Raw genomic sequence first — 20,429 nt, 5'->3', positions numbered from 1 at the left:
TGGTATTGTGGACTAAAGTGTATGAGTGATTTGAATTTTTAAACCTTGACAATCTGATATTTGAAGACTGGACACTATTTTAAAAAAGTTCTTCTCCAAGCACAACACAAATACAAAAAAGTACACAACTCAAATTTTAAATGCAAAGTTCAATTTTCACAAAGTAAATATACTATAACCAGCATCGAGATCAGAATCCTAGAGGCCTCCCCTCATGGTCCTACATAGTCACTCTTCTCCCAGGGTAACCTCTCCTAGCTTCCAAAACCTAAATTTTGGCTGTTTTTGAGGTTTATATAAATGGAATCATAAAGTACATACTCACAGTTTCCAAATGATGCAACAAGGTACCATGGTGCACTGTAGGGCATTTTAAATCTGAGAGAAATAATATTCAACATCTGTATCACGCTGTACCAACTCAGACTGTTACCCTTACTTTCACTGATATCTTTAAGAAGCTGTTTTCAGTTATTGCTGTGATAAAAATGTGCAAAAATATGGAACAGGAAATGAGTGTTGATGTTCATCTGATTCTAAGGTTTTGAGATGTTGTACAGTGCCCAGCAATCACAAACATCCCATTAATAACTGATTGTTACTATATATACATATTAAACACACACACACACACACACATACAGTTTTGACCCCACATACCCTGTAGCATTGCCACATGGTACAAATTAATCTGTTCCTCCATGTTTTATACCTTGGTGTCTCCTTTCATCACTACTCCTGTTTGGGACCGTTATTAAATAAGATGTAAAGGTTACTTGAACATAAGCAATGTCATAAAGGGGTAATCCATTTGATAACTGAGGCAACTACTAAGTGACTCAATGGCAGCATATACAACACCAATACGTGTGTTACATTAGTCCATGAGATAATTCATATACAATGGGATGGACAAGGAGAGATTTCTCTGTATTATCCAGAACAGCACACTGTTTAAAAATTATGAATTGCTTATTTTTGAAATTTTCCATTTAGTACTTTCAGATCACAGGTAACAAAAATCACAGAAAGTGAAATCTCAGATAAGGAGACTACTGTAATGTGACGGGTTTGTTTTACTTGATAACATTTGTGAAATTCATTCTTCTTGTTTCAAGCAGCTGTTCATTCATTTTCACTGTATAATATTCCTATAATATGACTATTCCACAATTTATTAATTTTCCTATTGATGGGAAACTGAGTTTCCATTTTTTGGTTACTATGCAATGTTGTTATGAACATTTGTATGTATATTTTAAAGTGGAATTATGAATTGTAGGGTGTGTATTTATGTATATATACATACACACACACATATATGTTCAGTTTTAGTAGGTAATGTTTTCCAAAATGGTATACCAATTTACACTCCTACTAACACTATTCAAGTTTTTATTATTCCAGATCAATAATTTTTCTTCCTCATGTAATCATTTTGATGGGTGTATGGTGAAATAATACTTCCCTGAAGACAAAATGACACTGAATAACTAATTGGCCTTTGGATTGAAGCTAGCAGAACTAGAAGTAGGTCTCTAGATTAATTATGATGATGAACATAGACATATATTTTAGACCACTCCAAATTCAAACTAACTCTTTTTCTTTTTTATTGGTGGTGGTGCCGGGGATTAAACCCAGGGCCTTGTGCACATGAGGCAAGCGCTCTACCAACTGAGTATCCCCAGCCCCCATTGATTGGCCTTTGAATATTCTCTTTAAAAAAATATTTTTTAGATGTTGATAGACCTTTATTATATTCATTTATTTATATGTGGTGCTGAGAATCAAACCCAGTGCCTCATACATGCTAGTCAAGCACTCCACAACTGAGCCAACAACCCCAGCCCTGAATATTCTTTTTTTGGATTCCTATTAAAGGTCTTTTATCATTAAAAAAACTTTTTTTAAAAAAAATGAGCTATTTTTCTTTGCTATTAATTTGTAGTTCTTTAGGGGCGGGTGGTTCCTGTCAGATATATGTACTGAAAATATCTTCTACCATTCTGTGTTTTGGTTTTTCACTTTTTTGTTGTTGTTGTTCTAATTAGTTATACATGACAGCAGAATGTATTTCAACTCATTGTACACAAATGGAGCACAACTTTTCATTTCTCTGGTTGGACAAAATGCAGAGTTAAATCATTCATTCAATCATACATGTACATAGGGTAATAATGTCTGTCTCATTCCACCATCTTTCTCACTACATATCCCCCTCCTCGCCTCACTCCCAATCTAAAGTTCCTTGATTCTTTCCTTGCCCACCACCTCCCATTATGGATCAGCATCCACATACCAAAGAAAACATTTGGCCTTTGGTTTTTTGGGATTGGCTTATTTCGCTTAGCATGATATTCTCCAACTCCATCCTTTTACCTGCAAATGCCAATTTCATTCTTCTTTAAGTCTGAGTAATATTCCATTGTGTATATGTACCACACTTTCCTTATCCATTCATCTACTGAAGGGCATCTAGGTTTGTTCCACAGTTTACCTACTATGAATTGGGCTGCTATAAATATTGATGTGGCTGCATCACTGCAGTATGCTGATTTTAAGTTCTATGGGTATAGACCGAGGAGTGGGATAGCTGGGTCAAATGGTGGTTCCACTCCAAGTTTTCTAAGGAATCTCCATACTGCTTTCCAAAGTGATTGCACGAATTTGCAGTCATACCAGCAATGTATGAGTGTACCTTTCCCCCTCATCCTCACCAATACTCATTGTTGCTTGTACTCTTGATAATTGCCATTCTGACTGGAGATAAATGAAATCTTAGTTTTAATTTGCATTTCTCTATTGCTAGAGATGTTGAACATTTTTTCATATGTTTGTTAATCCACTGTACATCTTCTTCTGTGAAGTGTCTGCTCAGTTCCTTAGCCCATTTACTGATTGGGTTATTTGGTTTTTGTGCGTGTGTGTGTGTGTGTGTGTTAAGTTTTTTGAGTTCTTTATACATCCTGAAGATTAGTGCTCTATCTGATGTGCGTGTGTTAAAGATTTTCTCCCATTCTGTAGGCGCTTTCTTCATGTTATTGATTGTTTCCTTTGCTGAGAAGAAGCTTTTTAGTTTGAATCTGTCCCATTTATTGATTCTTGATTTTATTTCTTGCACTTTAAGAGTTTTGTTAAGGAAGTCAGGTCCTAAGCCGACATGATGAAGTGACTTTTCACTATCTTGAAGGAATCTTTTGATGAACAGATGTTCTTGATCTTAATATAAACTCTTTTATTAAACTTTATATTTAGTTGATTTGTATTCTATTTAATCAATCTTTGATGACATATTAGAAAATTTTTTTTCTTATAAAACTATTTTATTAGCCAGCTGTATTGGCACATGCCTGCAATCCCAGCTCCTCAGGAGGCTGAGGCAGAAGGATACCACAAGTTTAAAGTTAGCCTCAGCAGCTTAGTGTTGCCTAAGCAACTTAGCAAGACCCTGTCTTAAAATAAAAAATAAAAAAGGGCCAGGGATGTGGCTTGGTGGTTAAGAACTCCTGGGTTAAATCCCCAGCTTAAACAACAACAAAAACTATTTTATTGTTCACATTTATATCAGCAATTCATTTGGAAATGATTTGTGTATATGGTATGAGGTAAGATTAAGATACTTTTTCTTCCCTCATGGTTACCAAACTGACCAACACCATTTCTCTGACTTTCCTTTTCCCATTGTACCATGTCTCTCTTATTACAAAGCAAGTGACAGTTTATGTATCAGTCTTTTTCTGAACTGTTTTTGTTTCACTGGTGCCAATACCATACTTAATCTTTTTTTCACACTTTTTAAATTATTACTGCCAGGTGTTTGGTGATGTAAGTCCACAGATTTTGTTCTTTCATCTTCTTGACTGCCCTGGCTTGATATGGCATTTGAAACTGCATTTCAGTTGTACATCATTTGATGATTACTGACCATTTTTTCTCATAAGACCTAGCTAGTTCAGGTTCTCTGGACATGAGGTACTGTGCCTTTTTCATACTGATTTGTATCTTTCTGTATGAGGAAATTTGCCTTTTACCTGTTAAATTCCCCTCATTTAAAAAAAAAAATGTATTCAAAAGTATCCATTTCTTCCCCCTACTGGTTTTTGGTTTCATGCTCAGAAAAGTCTCCCAGCCAAGATGGCAGTACAGTGTTGGCAAGATAAGTTAGCAGAGGTATTCACCTCCTATAAATTTTTTTAAAATGTTTTACATTTTTATAATTTGTAAATTACCTTAAAAATAATTTCTTTCAGCTCAGGAGGCTGAGGCAGGATTACAAAATCAAAGCCAGTCTCTACAACTTACCAAGGCCCTGTCTCAAAATACATTAAAACAGGCTGGGATGTGGCTGAGTGATTAAGCACTCCTGGTACCAAAAAAAAAAAAAAAAAATCTTTCAAGAAGACATTTAAGCCATTTCCCACTGTAAGATATAATGACCCAATAATGTATTTTAACACTTTCAAGATTTCAATGGCCATATTTAAATCTTTTAAATCATGTGCAATTCATTTTGGCACATAGTGTGATATAATAGGAAACAAATCTAACTTATTTCCTAATAGCCTATTATACAAGACATTTTTTAGTATTTCTCCATTGATGTGAAATATAACATTGTCTTATAACTTTATCACACAGTAAATTCTTGAATATGCTTTGGTTTCTTTCTAAACTGTCTACGATATTTGATATATCAATTTCTGTCTCTGTACTTGTGTGTGTGTAATACTGGGGATTAAATTCATGGCCTTGTGCATACCAGGCAAGTGCCCTACCACAGAGCTACAATCCTAGTTCTTTTTTATTTAGATGGTCTTACTAAAATGCCTAGGTTAGCCTTTTGAGATACTTCTGCCTCACTCTCCAGAGTACATAGGATTTCAGACCTGTGCTATCACATCTGCCTGTCAATTCTTTTAGAAATTTTTAGTCAGCTTCCCTTCCCAACTCAGTAGCCATTTCCAACTTCTTCTGAGCCTTCCTTCAGAAAAACTACTACTCATACCCTTAGCAGACGATCTCATCTCATTCTTTGCAAACTTACCTCTATACCCTAGTTAACCTTCCTTCTGCTCTCAGAGAAAAGATGTACTTCTTCCCCCAGTGTCAATTTAAGACTGATTCTTTAATTTACGGATGAAAAAGCAAAGACCAAAAAGGTCCAAGACTCATTATTTAATGCTTCTGCTCCATATTCTATTTTCTGCCTAACTAGTATATTCATCTCTTACTCTTGATTTCTTCCATTGGATAAAAAATATATCCTAATGGTTTTTATTCTTTAAAAAAAAAAATCACCTAATATGTTTGTTACCCTTTCTACCTATCGATTTATCTCCTTTCCCTTCTTTGGGACCAGTCAACATTCCTATTTCTTGACCTTCTACTCATTCCACAGTATCCGCTCCTAATGTTTTACTACTATGCCTTCATCTGAAATTACCAACCAAAATTAATACAGTGACACTGGTATACATCAATCAAGAACATGGGAGGGGCGGGTGGTAGTTCAATGGTAGGGCACTTGCCTAGCATGTGTGAGGTATTGGGTTCCAGCCTCAGCACCACATAAAAATAAATAAAGGTACTGTGTCCATCTACAACTAAAAATATTTTTTAAAAAAAAAGAACACAGGGAAATTTTTAAAAATATTTTTTAGTTGTCAATGGACCTTTATTTTATTTACTTATATGTAGTGCTGAGAATTGAACCCAGTGCCTACACATGCTAGGCAAGCGCCTTACCACTGACCTACAACCCCAGCCCTGATTACAGGAAAATGTCTTATTCCAAAAAAACTACAGTTATGCCTACTGATGGAACTCAGGATTATAGAAGAGATCTGACTTTTTCTTTGGCTCTTAAGTGGAGAAAACTGTAAACAATGAATCTTCTAAAATTTCTACAAGTTGGGCAGAGAATGAGCATATTTATGTGCAGACTTAAAGTACTTAAAAAATATCTTATGTGCAAGTACAGTGTTTAAATATCCTTCTCATATCTCCATTAAAGAACGGAATCCTGAACCAGGCATTGTGGCACAGGTCTGTAATCCTAGTGATTTGGGAGGCTAAGCATGAGGATTCCTAGTTAGAGGTCAGCCTCAGCAAATTAGTGAGGCCCTAAGCAACTTAGTGAGACCTTCTCTCAAAATTTAAAAAAATAATAATAGTATAAAAAGAATGGAATATTGATTGACTTTCTCTGTATTTCTATACATGTTTATAATATCTACCATCAAAATAAACTACTACCTCAAGATACAAATTCTTTCCAAGCCAAAAAGGAAAGTACTCAGAAATTAAATCCTAGATTTGAGAATTTTACTCAATTAACTTTCTCACTTATAAAACAGGGTCATACTCTGCTTCATAATTTAAGTGTGAGGTTTAGACAAGATAACATAGGTCAAAGCATGTGGGATAGTTCCAAGCACATATCAAATACCTACCTTCACTTTAGCACAGTGCCATGCTCACAACACTATACAACCATTAAGTAGTAAAAGTGTGCCTGGCATGGAGGTGCATGCCTGTAATTCCAGGGACTTGGGAGACTAAGGTAGGACTAAGGCCAACTTGGGCAATTTAGCAATACCCTGTCTCAAAAATAAAAAATAAATAGGGCTGTAGAGCTCAGTGGTAAAGCACGCCTGCATTCAATCCCCAATTAAAAAAAAAAAAAAAAAAAAAAATACAAGTGTACCAAAAAGAAGCAATTTCAAAACTTTGTGAACTACATGAGACAAAAAATGTGGCAAAAACACCATCTGTTCATACCAACTAAAGATAATAATCTTCAAAGGAAAACCTTCAATTAGAAGTAAGAGTTACTAAAAATACCCAAATATTTTGAGGGAATTCAAATAGTAAAAATAAATTCCCAGTGATTTCCTCTAAAAAGCATACCAGATTACACATGATTTAATAAAATGGACAGAGCTCTACAGCACTCACAAACTGCAGTTTTCCAGTTTGGGAAAGATCTAATTTGTCCTTGGGGAGGAATATATCTTAAATGAACAGAATTTCCTTACTTATATACAAAAGTAAATCAATGTACCAAAGAATTAGAAAGGAGGGATGTTTTCCTCTAAATCCAAAAATAATAAGCATAACCAAAATTAAAATTAACCATCTTCAAATAATTGGGGGGGGGAATATATTTTAATTGTTAAATATGGGACAAAGAGACTGAATTTAGCAGAATGCAGTATGCCAGTCATTAATCCTGAAAAAATATTCTGAGGGTGGAGAAAGAAGGCAATAAAACTTCCATAAAACACCATACAGATATATGAACATACACATCTGTTAAATATCAGTTTACACTGTTCTAGCCAATTTAAAAATCAAGAAGAAAGTATTTAAAATTTAAAAAAATAAATCCTATTCTACTTCTAGTTACATTTTGGGAGGCAGCTACTGGTGACTAGGGGTTATCCATGCCGATTCAAGGCAAGGACTGAATAATAAATCCAGTGTTCACATTCAAATGTGGAGGGGGAGAGGAAGAGGGAGGCTCCGAGTTCATAAAGTTCTCCTCCCTCTGAAAACACTGCAAAAATTGTCTACGTCTAAGGACACTTACCCTTGAAACTCCTTGGAGTGACTTGAAGACTTTTTGTTCAGATTTTTGAGGGGGAGCGACACAGAAATGCTGCATGATTGCAACTTTCAAATACATAATTTAAATTTCTAAAGTATTTTTTTTTTCTTTCAGGAAATTTCACCCCTTCCTTTTTAAACAGTGGATCAACATTCTCAAATTATTAAAATCCCCAATTCAACACCAAATGTCAACCAAAAAAATCGAAGCTTTAAATATGCAAATAAAGCACACAGACTATTTCCAACAATCCCTTCTGATTGGGATCAGAAAGGAGAAACGAAGGATCGCCAAGCCGGGGGAAAAAATACTTGGGAAAGGAGAGCAATGAGGTGAAAAAGTAGGAAGGTCTGGGGAGGAGCAGAGCAAAAGTCCAGCTGATGCTAATACTTAACTGGAAGAAGAGAATGGAAAATCTCTCAAAGATATAGAAGAGAAGGACAGGGTGGGACAGGGGCGCCACAGAAGAAGTCCACGCAAAAGGCCTACTCGAGGGGACCACTGTGTAGAAGGAACACCAAAATCGGCCCCAAAGTTTAGGAGAGACAGGATGAGGTGAGAGAGTGTTTCTGTACTGGAATCGCGGATACCGCACCAGACGTCTCGGCGTCTAGCCCGCTACGAGGGGTGAGGGGTTAACTGCGGGGGTTCGCAGACGTGGAAGGGGGTGCGGCCCCAGAGGTTGCGGCAGGAGAGCCCCGAGCAGGCCCGCGGTCCGTACCTTATAGTAAACATCGAACTGGATGTTCTCGGGCAAGGAGCGGATGTCTCGGCGGGAGCGGATGTAGTTGTCCACGACAGCGGAGATGGCGGTGTTGTAGAGAGTCTCTGGGATCCACTCTAGTTCCACGGCCGCCATCTTCCTTCCCTCCTCCTCCGCCTCCTCCGCCTCCTCCTCCCGAAGGCCCCCGCCTCCCTCCGTAGCGAACTCCTCTGCGGCCCCGGAGGATTCGGAGGGGCGGCGGCAGCCACGCGGGCACGCGGCAGAAGGGCACGGCCGCCCTGGTTCCTAGTGGGCGAGCTGCGGCGAAGCGGCAGCAGACGCAGGCGCGGGTAGAGAGCGGAACAGAGAGCAGTAGACAGAAGGGCCGAAGCCTCACATTCCGGGTTTGAGAGGAACCCGGGTTCCGTCCCAGCGCCGATCTCTGCAGGGGTGGGACTGCGTGTGCGGCGTCATGACGTCAGCGCACGCCGACGCGCTGGAGGGAAGGAATGCGGCAGGCGGAAAACTTGGGAAGAAAGAGCAACGTCCTTCCCACACACATCCTACTTTCTGAGGGGCCCGGGACTAGGGGGGATGCGAGACTCTGCACAGAGATAAACTGTTACAGGTTTTTAACCGTCCATTCTGAATCACTTGAGTCCTTCAGCAAAATTCTGTATCGGGAGTTCTTGGACACGGATCTTTTTGAGCTTCAGGTAAAAGTTTGGATCCTCTCCCTAGGAAAATGCACAGTTATCCATACGTTGAAAATTATGCGTTCAGAGAATTCACAAATCGAAATCCTTCCTGAGACACTGTCCGTAAGTTAAGAAACCGCCGTCCAGGAACTAGAGGTCATGATGGAAAGGAAACTTGCTTTTGATTGTATGACCTATCCGCCCTGTTGGAAATTTTTACCACGTTTCTTAAGCCAAATAAAATTTACAAAAATAAAAAAAGAATGAGAATTGCTCTATAAGAATTGGGTAGACAGAGTAGCTTGATTATGTCCGACACACAGAGAACTGTGATGGAAAGACTTAAAAGGGCTCGTGACTATGAGAGGACTTAATGATAGAAATGAATATTTCGATTTTCTCCCAGGATTAACAGCCCCACTCTACTGGATTATTGAGTAATTGGGGGTATTTGTTTCAGATGCTTTCCTTCCTCTGCCTGAACATCTGCTGTTTATGTAGTTTAATTTCCTAAATCTGTGATTTGAAGAACTTGCAACATCTTTCTGTTCTAGGAATTTAACAAGGAAATTGCTGCCATAGCTGTGGGTGACACTCTCTCATAGTCACTCTATAACAATGTAAATACTGAAGACAGCAAGAATAATAACCTGATATTTAGCAGTAAAGAAAATGGAAGGGGTTCTTTAAATTTACCCCTCACCAGGGTATTTCAGTTAATATTGGTTAAATAACAGTAAAAGATATATACCATGCCATAGCACAGGCCTGTAATCCCAGCTACTCTGGAGACTGAAGCAGGAAGATTGCAACTTGGAAGCCAGCCTGGACAATTTAATGAGAGACCCTATCTCAAAAAAGACTGGGGATGTAGCTCAGTGGTAGAGCACCCCTGTGTTTAATCCCCAGTACCAAAACAAACAAACAAACAAACAAAACACATTTAGTCTTCAGTCTATACCAGTTTTTACTCTAATCCATGAACCTAAAGAAGATAGTTGGTCAAGATAGTTGACAGATTTAGCAAGAAAAAAATAATAAATGCCAAAAAACTACCTTTTAATTTCAGATAAACAAGTAGTTTTTAAGTGCAAATATGTTTTCATTATGTTAAACCAAATAAGCCAAAAGTAGAAGGTCAGGGACTTAAGTTTTCTCTCATATGTGGAAGCTAGAGAAGGAAAAAAAAGGTGCTGGGGGGATGTAGCTCAGTGGTAAGAGTGCTTGCCTATCATGCTGTGGGCTCTGGGCTCATTAAAAAGAGAGACAAAGAGACTTTGTGGACAATAGGGTCTTTTGATCCTTTTTTTCACTGCTTTGAGACTGAAAAGTTATTAAAATGTGTGAGATGGTCTCAGAGACGCTGGACAAGAGAAGACAGACAGACCAAAAGGATGAGGCCCCTGAGAAACAATTTACCATGAGGGTTAAATGGATCAGAACTATTAGATTGACATCTATACAACAGGTCAAGGGTCAACGGGGAGAATTGACTCCTGAATTAGAATTCATCTGGAGCTTAGACCCTTGAGAACTGGTGAAATGAGAAACCAGTGGAAATTAGGCCATTTTTATTGTAAATTGTCCTCAAATGATGGAAGAAAGGTTGTCCTTTGCACTCCAGAAAATTAGGTCTGCCAGACCTCAGATTTGAACTTAGTAATTACACTATGCTATTGTTCGTATTTTGAACTATAGCATAGAATCTGAGTTTCTGGTGGTCAGGACCAGATCAAAAAGGTGCTTATATATGATGCTAGTAGCCATGGACTTTATCTTGGAGATGATTGGGAAGTAAAAGAATCAGACTTGTGTGTCACAAAGATGACATGTCAGGTGTAATGGCTCATGCTTGCAGTGCCAGCTACTTGGGAGCTGAGGCAAGAGGATCATTTGAACCCAGGAGTTTGAGATTAGCCAGGACAGCATAGTAAGACACTGCCTCAAAAAAAGAAAAAGAAGCTGAACATGGTGGTGCACACCTGTAATCCCAGTGGCTCAGGCGGCTGAGGCAGGAGGATTTCAGGTTCAAAACCAGCCCCAGCAACTTAGTGAGGCCCTAAGCAACCTTAGTGAGACCCTGTCTCAAAAATAAAAAGGGCTAGAGTTGTGGCTCGGTGCTTAAGTGCCCCTGGGTTCAATCCCTGGTTCCCCCCCAAAATAAGAAAGAAAAGGAGAGAGAGGAAGGAAGGAAGGAAGATGGATCCCTAAGGGACCATGTAAAAAAACTAGTAATTTAACAGAAAACCAGAATACCTAGAATTATGTACTCTCAGCTCCAGAAGGAAAGAATACACAAGGGACCTGCTAAACCGTTAAGCTGTCATGACTTTCTATATATTTGGGTGGACAAAGATCTTTGTGTTACATCCTCCTACAGTTCACTGAATTCCTTTTAAGCCTTGACTTCTGGTCACCTCAAATTTGGCAGGAGGTTATGTGTGATACAGAGATACCTAAGGACATGTTCCTGATCCAGAAAGATTCCTGAGGATCATAAGAGGCTATGATGCCCAATTGTGACAGATTTTAAATGGCAGTTTCTTTGAAGCTGCCATCATTGAGAAAAGAAACCTAAATACTTCCCCTTGAATCTGAATGGGTTGTGACTGTGTTGACCAATGGCGTGCAGCAGAAATGATGCTGCATGATCTGGCGTTCTATCTGGCCTAGAAGAGTTCACCTTATTCTCTTAAATACTCTTGGATCCCTAAGGCACCATGTAAAAAAACTAACTATCCTAAGGCCACCATCAGCTGAGGCAACACAAGCCAAATGGAAGGCTACATGGACATTCTGGTCAACAGTCCCAGAGTCATTCTGGTCCGGCTACCAGATGTTTTGAGCGAGGAACCTTCAAATAATTCCAATTCTAAAACATTTTTATCACCCTCAGAGGACCCGAACATGGAGCTGAGACAAGCATCTCCACTATGCTCCATCTGCATTCCTGACCCACAGGAACATAATAAAATACTTGTTCATTCATCACTAAGGTGAGTTGATTTGTTATACCACAATAGATAACTGGAACACCCCAGTTATCCAGTCCCCTAAAGTTTCTAGAAACCCATCACCTGGGCTGGGGTTGTAGCTCAGTGGTAGAGTACTTGCCTAGCATGTGTAAGGCACTGATTTGGATTCTCAGCACCACATATAAATAAATAAAATAAATGTCTATTAACAACTAAAAAAATATAAAAAAAAAACCTTATCACCTTAAATTCCATAATGAACCTGTTCCCTCTCAGGTCTACATATATATTACTAAGCATGTGAATTTATTCATGAAAATAATGTAGTTCTTAGCCTGTGCTTTCTTAACTTTCTGACAGTGGCTCTGTCACACTGTAAGACTAAACTGCCTAGCCATGGAATTTCAAAATGGAGACAATATTTGTCTTAAAGCTGAAGAGTTTTTTTCAGAGTCCTTCAGACCTAAATCTGTGTATTACATTCAATACCCACACACTAACAATCACAGACTAATCACAGATTCTCAGGTGTATCTATGACATCACACATCAAATAAGAAAAATGACCCATGTAACTTGCAGCTGCCAAAGGTGAGAGCAAGTCTGTCAACAAGTTTTGGTGATGTGGAAGAAACAATACAGAGAGGAAATCCAGCTTAATTTCACCCCTCATCCCCATATCTGCTAAAAGATTCCTGGACATGTTCCTAGTTACTGTTCATGTTGTTTTGACTCCTTTAAATTCACCCTGCTTAGACATGACATTCTATTAATCAAGAGAGTTAAGTTACCTGGTAGGTTTTTTCTCCTGGTTGTTGTTGTTAGTTTTTGTTTTTGTTTTACCTCCACTGTCTTCATTAACATATATTCTAGCCCCATTTGGACCTAAGAAACAATGGAAGATATAGCCTATGATTTGCCAACCCTTATTTTGAGGAAGCCCACCTGGAATACATTCTGCCTACTTCTCCTGATAATCTGAAATAATGAGTATAGAAGGACTGACTGGGTTTTAAGTTTGTGCTGACAGTGTCGGTTCAGTGTAAGGCTTAAGAATCATTCTTGGACTGGTGTCACTCAGCACCATGTACAGCCAGAGGAATGAGAAGTTGTGCTCCATTTGTATACAGTGTGTCAGAATGCATTCTGCCATGTATAACCAATTAGAAAAAATAAAACTGTGGAAAAAAATAAATTTTAAAAATGAAAAAAAAAGGTTCTTAAAAACAGACACATAACCAATAACAATGCAGGGTAAGAAATACTGTGATAGAGTTTGCACAGGATATTGTAGGAATACCATAGATAAGATAATGACTTGGTTTTGGATGTAATAATTCAGTTCCAAATAGGTCAATTCTCACAGTATTTTTAGTTGCAATGAAGTTCTCAGGAAAATAACACTGGAACAGATGTACTTGAACAATTATAAGTGGGTTCATTTTCATTTTTGCCTTGATATCATACCTGGTTAAAATTTCCTGGGAAATTTATCAGAATACCTGGAAAATTGTGAATCAAAGAAATAGTTCTTCATTTGTAACAGTGAAAAACTGACTTTTTCACTGAGATAGAAATTAGAAACAGGTCAACTATAGGCAATATGATATCACCATATAATAGCAATAACTTGTGCCATCTGATAGGAATATCATTTTCCTAAGTGATCTCATGTACCTCCAACCTCCCACCAAACATTTTAGTTAACATATTTCAAATGACACTTACACCTTGAATTTTTAATTTAAAAGAAAATACAGGGCTGGGGTTGTGGCTCAGTGGTAGAGCACTTGCCTAGCACTTGTGAGGCACTGGGTTTGATCCTCAATTCCACATAAAAATAAATTAATAGAATAAAGGTATTGTGTCTATCTACAACGAAAATATATGTATATATGGTGAGATCTTTTACTGAGCTTAACAACATACTAAGGAGTTTGGGTCTATAAGATACTCAAGCAGACATGGAAAAATTTCAAGATTAGAAAAATATAGTTGATAATTACTAATGATAGATAAGAAAGGAAGAATGTGTAATTAGAAAAAGTTAAGATATTACAATCTGCCATTTAATCTCTCTTGTAATAATGACTTATTTTGTAACTTAATTATGTTATAACAATATATCTGGATGCTCAATTTCCCCAACTGGCCTGTAGGTATATTGAGAACATAACTATATACTACATTTCAAGTACCAAGCCAAGTACAGATGATAGGGCAAATATGCAATAACTAGATTAATAAATGAAGAGTCTCTCCTGATTTTCTTTATGAGGGGGCAAAAACACATGGTTTGTCACATTACAGTATATTTACTTCCTGGGCTGGGGATATAGCCTTGGTAGGGTGCCCCTGGGTTCAGTCCTCAGTACCACCAAAACAAACAAACAACACCACTTCTTTTACAACTCAAACTTACAAAAACACACTTTATATCCTTTTTTGGAATTGTGGTATGATATATATAGCATAAAATTTACCATTTTAACCTTTTTTTTTTCCAATGCTGGAAATTAAAATGAGGGTTTCCCATTTTAACCTTATTATTATTATCATCGTCATTATTATGGTGCTGAGGATTGAACCCAGGGGTGCTTTGCTGGTCCTTTTACTACACTGCCAGTCCTTTTTCCTTTTTAATTTGAGATGACAGTGCCTCACATAGTTGCTGAGACTGGCCTCAAACTTGCCATCCTCCTTGCCTCAGCCTCCGGAGTTGCTAGAATGATAGGTGCGCACCACCACGGCACCTGGCCAACTATTTCTAAATCTACAATTCATTGGCATTAAGTATATTCTCAATGTTGTATAACCATCACCATTATCTGTATCCAGAAAATGTTAATTGTTCCAATAAAAAAATTCTGTAAGTACAAAACACCAACTCCCCATTTACCTGTCCCCCAAAACCTCCAGGCCCTGGCAATTACCTTTTTACTTTCTGTCTCTGCTTATTCTAGATACCTAATATATTGGAATCATACAATATTTGTTCTTTGGGATCTGGCTTATTTTTATTAGCATATTTTTTAGCATCTCCATGTTATAGAAGGTATTAGACTTGTATTCCTTTTTAAGGCTTAATAATATTCCATTTTCTGTACATACCACATTTTGTTTATCCATCCATCTACCGATGAACATTTGAGTTGTTTCTACCTTTTGGTAAATGTGAATAACACTGTTACGAACATAAATGTACAAGTATCTGCCTGCATCCCTATTTTCAGTTCTTTTGGGAATATACCCAGGAGTAGAATTGCTGGACCATATGGTAATTCTATGTTTAACTTTTTGAGGATCTGCCAAACTATTTTCCACAGCATCTGCACCATTTTACTTTCCCACAGGCAATGCAGAAGGATTCCAGTTTTTCAACATCGTGGCCAATGCTTGTTACTTTACACACACACACACACACACACACACACACAGACACACACACACACGATGCTCATCCTAATCCTAATGGGTGTGAAGTGGTATTAATATATTTTTGCATTTCACAAAAATTCACAGTAATGAGCTAGTGCAATAGAAAGGTATACTAAATACAGAGTCAAAGACACTACAGTTATATTGGAAAATGTTTAGGTAAACATTTTAGAGCCTTAAAAATGTTCAAGTTCTCCTTTGATTTATAGATGTTTCCTCACATGTTCAAATAAATGTATGTATATGGATATTTATGGAACTTGTTTGTGTGTTAAGGTGTCAGTTTGAAAATATGAGCGAATGTTACTGTGCCGCCCTTCCCCCCCTCCCATGGAGGCAGCAGCTAGTGTGGTTCTATGCCTATTTGTTTTAAGTGAGAGGGCACAGAAGAGAGAAACAAGGAATCTTTTCTTTGTTTTTGCATTTCAAAAGTCAAGGCTCTGGAAGGAAAAAGAAAGAGCTCATACTCAAAGACAACAAAGTAGATGTGGGACTGAGTCGATGAATAGAGCTTCCCTATTCCTTAGACTAGCCAGTTTCCCTGGAAAGGAGCAAGGAAAAGAAAGGAAAGCCCAGAGTAGAAAGTATAGGAAGGAACCTGATTATGCAGGAAGTACCCTGCACTCTGTCCCCTTACTAACAGTACCATCTTTTCAGCTGCATTGTGGATCCTAGAGTAACAACAGGGGGAAGAAGATTCGAGCAGTCCCAGGACATAGGGTCTACTATCATAGGAAGAGTCCAGAAATAAGAACCCTAAATGAGAACAACCGTCTGACATGCCCAGGCAGATGGGCCTTAGACAACATCCCCGAGCCCTCAGTATATTATGGGAGTAAGAGAGTAACTCTTTTGAATACCTGAGGGTAACTGGCATCTATGAAGTGCTTTGGGCAACTCAAGAGTTGCTTAGAACAGATTGATTTCTGGGTGTGCAAGGACTTTACACTGTTTCCCAGAACTGGCCACTGGCAGCCTGTCACAGGGCCTGAGAGTTCTAGTGTACCAAACAGTGGCTTTGAGAGAGGAAAGAGAAATCTTGTCTGTCTCTCAAGAAACTGTGACCTGGGGCTGGGGAAATAGCTCAGTCGGTAGAGTGCTTGCCTTGTAAGCACAAGACCCTGGGTTCGATCCCCAGCACCCCCTCCAAAAAAAAAAACTGTGACCAAAAAGAATAAAAGTGCCAGGCACAGTAGTGCATACCCATAATCAAAGGCTGAGACAGGAGGAAATCAAGTTTGAGGGCAGCCTCAGCAACTTCTTTGTGAGACCCTCAGCAAATTAGCGAGACCGTGTTTCAACATAAAAAGGAATGAAGATGTAGCTCAGCAGTAAAGTATCCCTGAGTTCAGTCCCCAGTACCAAGGAAATCATGGCAGTGATGGGCATTGACCTTGCCCAAGGGCTGAATAGGACATTGACCAACATGCAGATGCTGATCAGTAGCAGGATGAAACTGCTTCAATTATTTTTTGATGTTCTTGGATTACATGACTTGGAGATTCAGGTTCTAGGGATAGAAAGTCTGGGGTCACATGTCTACCTTAGTCCAGGGGAGGACAAGGCAATATAACTCCTCACTAGGACTATATCAAGTAGAAAAGGAATAATAACCTAAGAAGAAAAATAAGGTAGCCAGGCATGATGGCACACAATTATAATCCCAGCAACTTGCTTCTTTTCTTTTTCCTGGAAAGAAAAGTCTCTGACTTTGACTAGATGGGGTTCTTTTTAATCTATTATTTTAGAACTCTATCTTGTTCCATACTTTTCATGGTGAATTTTATCTTTTATAAACCGAGTTATTGTTATTTTCTGATTATGAAAGTATTATTATGGTGTGGATCTTAAATATCCCTCAAAGGCTCATTTGTTGAATGATGGTCCCAGCTGATGGTGCTACTGGGAGGTGGTAGAAACTTTAGAAAGTGGAGCCTAGTTGGAGGAAGTAGGTCTTTGCAGGGAATATACTTGAAAGGTATACTGGCTTCTAGATCCTTCCTCTCTCATGGATGCCATGAGGTGAGTAGCTTTGGTCTGCCAAGTGCTCCCTGTCATGATGTACTGCCTCACCACAGGCCCAAAAGCAAGGGAACCAGTCAACCATTGATTGAAACCTGTGAAACCATGAACTGAAATAAATCTTTCCTCCTTATAAGTTTATTGTCTCAGGTGATGCAAGGCAAACTAGCACAGCAGATTGGTATCAAAAAGTGGGTTTATTGCTGTGACCATACTTGATGATGATGTTCAGAAGCCTTTAGAATTGGTTTGCAGGAGCAATTTGGAAAAGTTTGGGTTAATTTGTTAGAGAAACCCTGGAATGCTAGAAGCATAGCTCAATGGGTGATTCCAATGGGAGCTCAGACAATGCTGATAAGAATGCAGACAGTAAATACTGTACTCCTAAAGTTCCAGATGGAAATGAGGACATTCTTGGGAATTGAACTAGAACCCATATGTGTTACATTCTGACAAAGAACTTGTTTACATTTTGTTCATAGCTTGAGACTTTGTGTGAGGCTGAGTTTAAAGGTAATGGACTAGTTTGTCTGTCAGAAGAAATTTTAAAGACAGCAGAGCATTCGGACAGCACCATGGGTATTGCTGGCTGCATTTAGCCAGATTTTCAGTGAGAATCTGGAGCAAAAAGCAGAACAGAAAGATTTGAAAAAACTTATAATTTTGCCAGAATAGCACTATGTTTAAAAATTGCAGTCAAGGAGAATGCAGTTGATGAAGAGATTAGTGCCATTAAAAAGAAGGCTAGTACTTTGCTCAGGGACAATCGGAAAGATACCTTGAGGGCATCTCAGGAATTGGCAAGACCCAACCCATGCCAGGCTCAAGAGTATGAATTTATAAACACCTTTCAAAGATTTTGCTTTGAGAAGAAATCCCCAGGGTGCTCCGTTTGCACAGGGACACCTAGGGAATTATTTTGCTAGGATTAGTTTCTTGTATTCAACCATCCAGGCACTCAAAGACCCCTATATCTGTGGTCCAGGAGGGCCCAGGGACTGCAGCCACTGGTGATAGACCTTGGCATCATACACATGATGCTGGTTTTGCAAGCATGCAGAATGCAGGAGTTACTCTGGCTTCCACCAAGATTTCAAAGGAAAGCCTGGGAGGCCAGGCAGTATGTGAAAGGGTAGGGTGTTCCTCCAAGCATCCCCTGACAGGGTGCTGCATGAAACTGTGAGAGTGAAACCAGATCTGAAATAGACTCTGGAGGTTGGAGATACCAGGAAAGTGAAATATTTACCAAAGAAAGTAACAGGCAGCAAGCACAGCCAGCCCAAGAGAAGGACCATATGGGTGGCAGCCAACAAGGTCATAGGGACAGGGTTACCCAAACTCTTTGGAGCTTAGATCTTGCCACTGTCAATCGTGTAGCTCCATCTGACCCGGATGCCAGACATGGAGCTACAGGATTTAATGTTTGCCCTGCTGGGCTTCCTCCTTGCTGTTTTCCTTTTTCTCCCTTTTGGAATGCAAATTTTACCAGTGCCATTGTATTTTGAAAATATTTAACTTTTATTTTGATTTTACAGGGGCTCACAGCTAAGAGTTTGCCTTGAGTCTCAGAAGAAATTCTGGACTTGAAATTTTGAGCAATGCTGGAACTATCAAGATTTTGGAAATTCTTAAAAATGGACTAAATGCATTTTGAATTATGAGTTAGACATAAATCTTTAGGGGCCAGGGTCAAAATATTATGGTTTGGATCTTGAAGGATGGTCAAATGGTGCAGTTGAGAGGTGGTGAAAAATTTAGGAAGTGGGGCCTAGTTGGAAGAAGTAGGAAGGGGGGCATGCCCTTGAAGGATATACTAGGCCAACCTTCTCTCTCTCTGTCTAGCCACCATGAGGTAAGCAGCTTTGCTCCACCATGTGCTCCCTGCCACGTTGTTCTTCTTCACCAGAGGTCCAAAATCAATGGAACTAGCATGGACTGGAACCTCTGAAACTGTGAGCCAAAATAAATTCTTCATCCTAATAAGTTAATTACCAATGGTATTTTGTCACAGCAGTGCAAAGCAGACTAACACACCCATAAACCAAAATTTGGGATAAATAGGAAACTAGGAAGAGTACAAAGGTAACCATTATTAATATCTTTAAATTTTTGTGTTTTAAAATTAGTTTTGTTTATAAGAATAATATACTATAAGAATGAGGTATCCATTATGGAACTTTGGTTGAAACTACTTAGAAGAAGTTCTCTTTCTTACTGTGACTCATATCTAAAAGATAGAATATGGTGGAAGTTATGCTATATGACTTCCAGGGACATATCTTTCACTCAGTGTTTTCCTTTCTTTCAGTGTTTTCCCTGGGGGAAGCCCACCATGTTGTGAAGACAGTCAAGCAGCCTTATGGAGAGGACCATGTGGAGAAGAACTGAAGCATCAGCCATGATCATTGCGGCTCCATGAAATTTTGATTGCATCCTCATAAGAGATCCTGAACCCAAACTGCCCAGATAAGTGGCTCCTGACCCACAGAAACCCTGAGAGATAGTAAATATTTGTTATTGTTTTAAGCCACAAAGTTTTTCCTTATATATTTTACTGGTGCATTATAATTATACATAACAGTGGGATTTGTTGTTGCATATTCGTATATGCACATGATTTAATGATATAATTTGGTCATTATTGTTCCCCAGTATTTCTCCCTTCCTTTCCATCCTCCTTCCCCCTGGTCCCTTTCCTCTACTCTACTGGTCTCCCTTCCATTTTCATGAGATTTCCACCCACATACAAAACCTTTCTTTTTTCCTCTTTAACTTCCACATATGAGAGAAAAACATACAAACCTTGACTTTCTGAGTTGGGCTTATTTTGCTCAACATAGTGCTCTCAAGTTTCATCCATTTTCCTGCAGATGACATAATTTCATTATTCTTTATGTAAGTCACTAAGTTTTAGGGTAATTTGTTATGTAACAATCGATAACTAATACAAGATTGGTTGAGGAATCAAGACCTAAGCCAAT

At 38.7% G+C, this 20,429-nt stretch overlaps 1 protein-coding gene and 1 long non-coding RNA gene across 3 annotated transcripts in view; one reads left to right on the top strand and one right to left on the bottom strand.

Annotated features, from left to right (window-relative positions):
* Positions 1 to 8,762, bottom strand: part of Appbp2 (amyloid beta precursor protein binding protein 2) — a 50,168-nt gene extending 41,406 nt beyond the window's left edge. For both annotated transcript variants that reach the window (XM_047542943.1, XM_047542944.1), the window contains exon 1: positions 8,334 to 8,762. In XM_047542943.1, coding sequence (XP_047398899.1) covers positions 8,334 to 8,471 — 138 coding nt within the window. In that variant the 5' untranslated portion in view covers positions 8,472 to 8,762. The remainder of the gene's footprint in view (positions 1 to 8,333) is intronic.
* On the top strand, positions 8,308 to 19,972 carry LOC124978959 (uncharacterized). Its single transcript, XR_007107596.1, has 3 exons — positions 8,308 to 9,031; positions 19,291 to 19,400; positions 19,757 to 19,972. It is a non-coding gene; the product is annotated as an uncharacterized LOC124978959 (long non-coding RNA).
* Positions 19,973 to 20,429: the final 457 nt, after the last annotated feature.

Source organism: Sciurus carolinensis, chromosome 3, assembly GCF_902686445.1.
Source record: "Sciurus carolinensis chromosome 3, mSciCar1.2, whole genome shotgun sequence".
In the NCBI taxonomy this organism is placed as follows: domain Eukaryota; kingdom Metazoa; phylum Chordata; class Mammalia; order Rodentia; family Sciuridae; genus Sciurus; species Sciurus carolinensis.
Note: the sequence above shows the minus strand (reverse complement) of the source record. Positions and strands in the feature narration are given on the sequence as shown.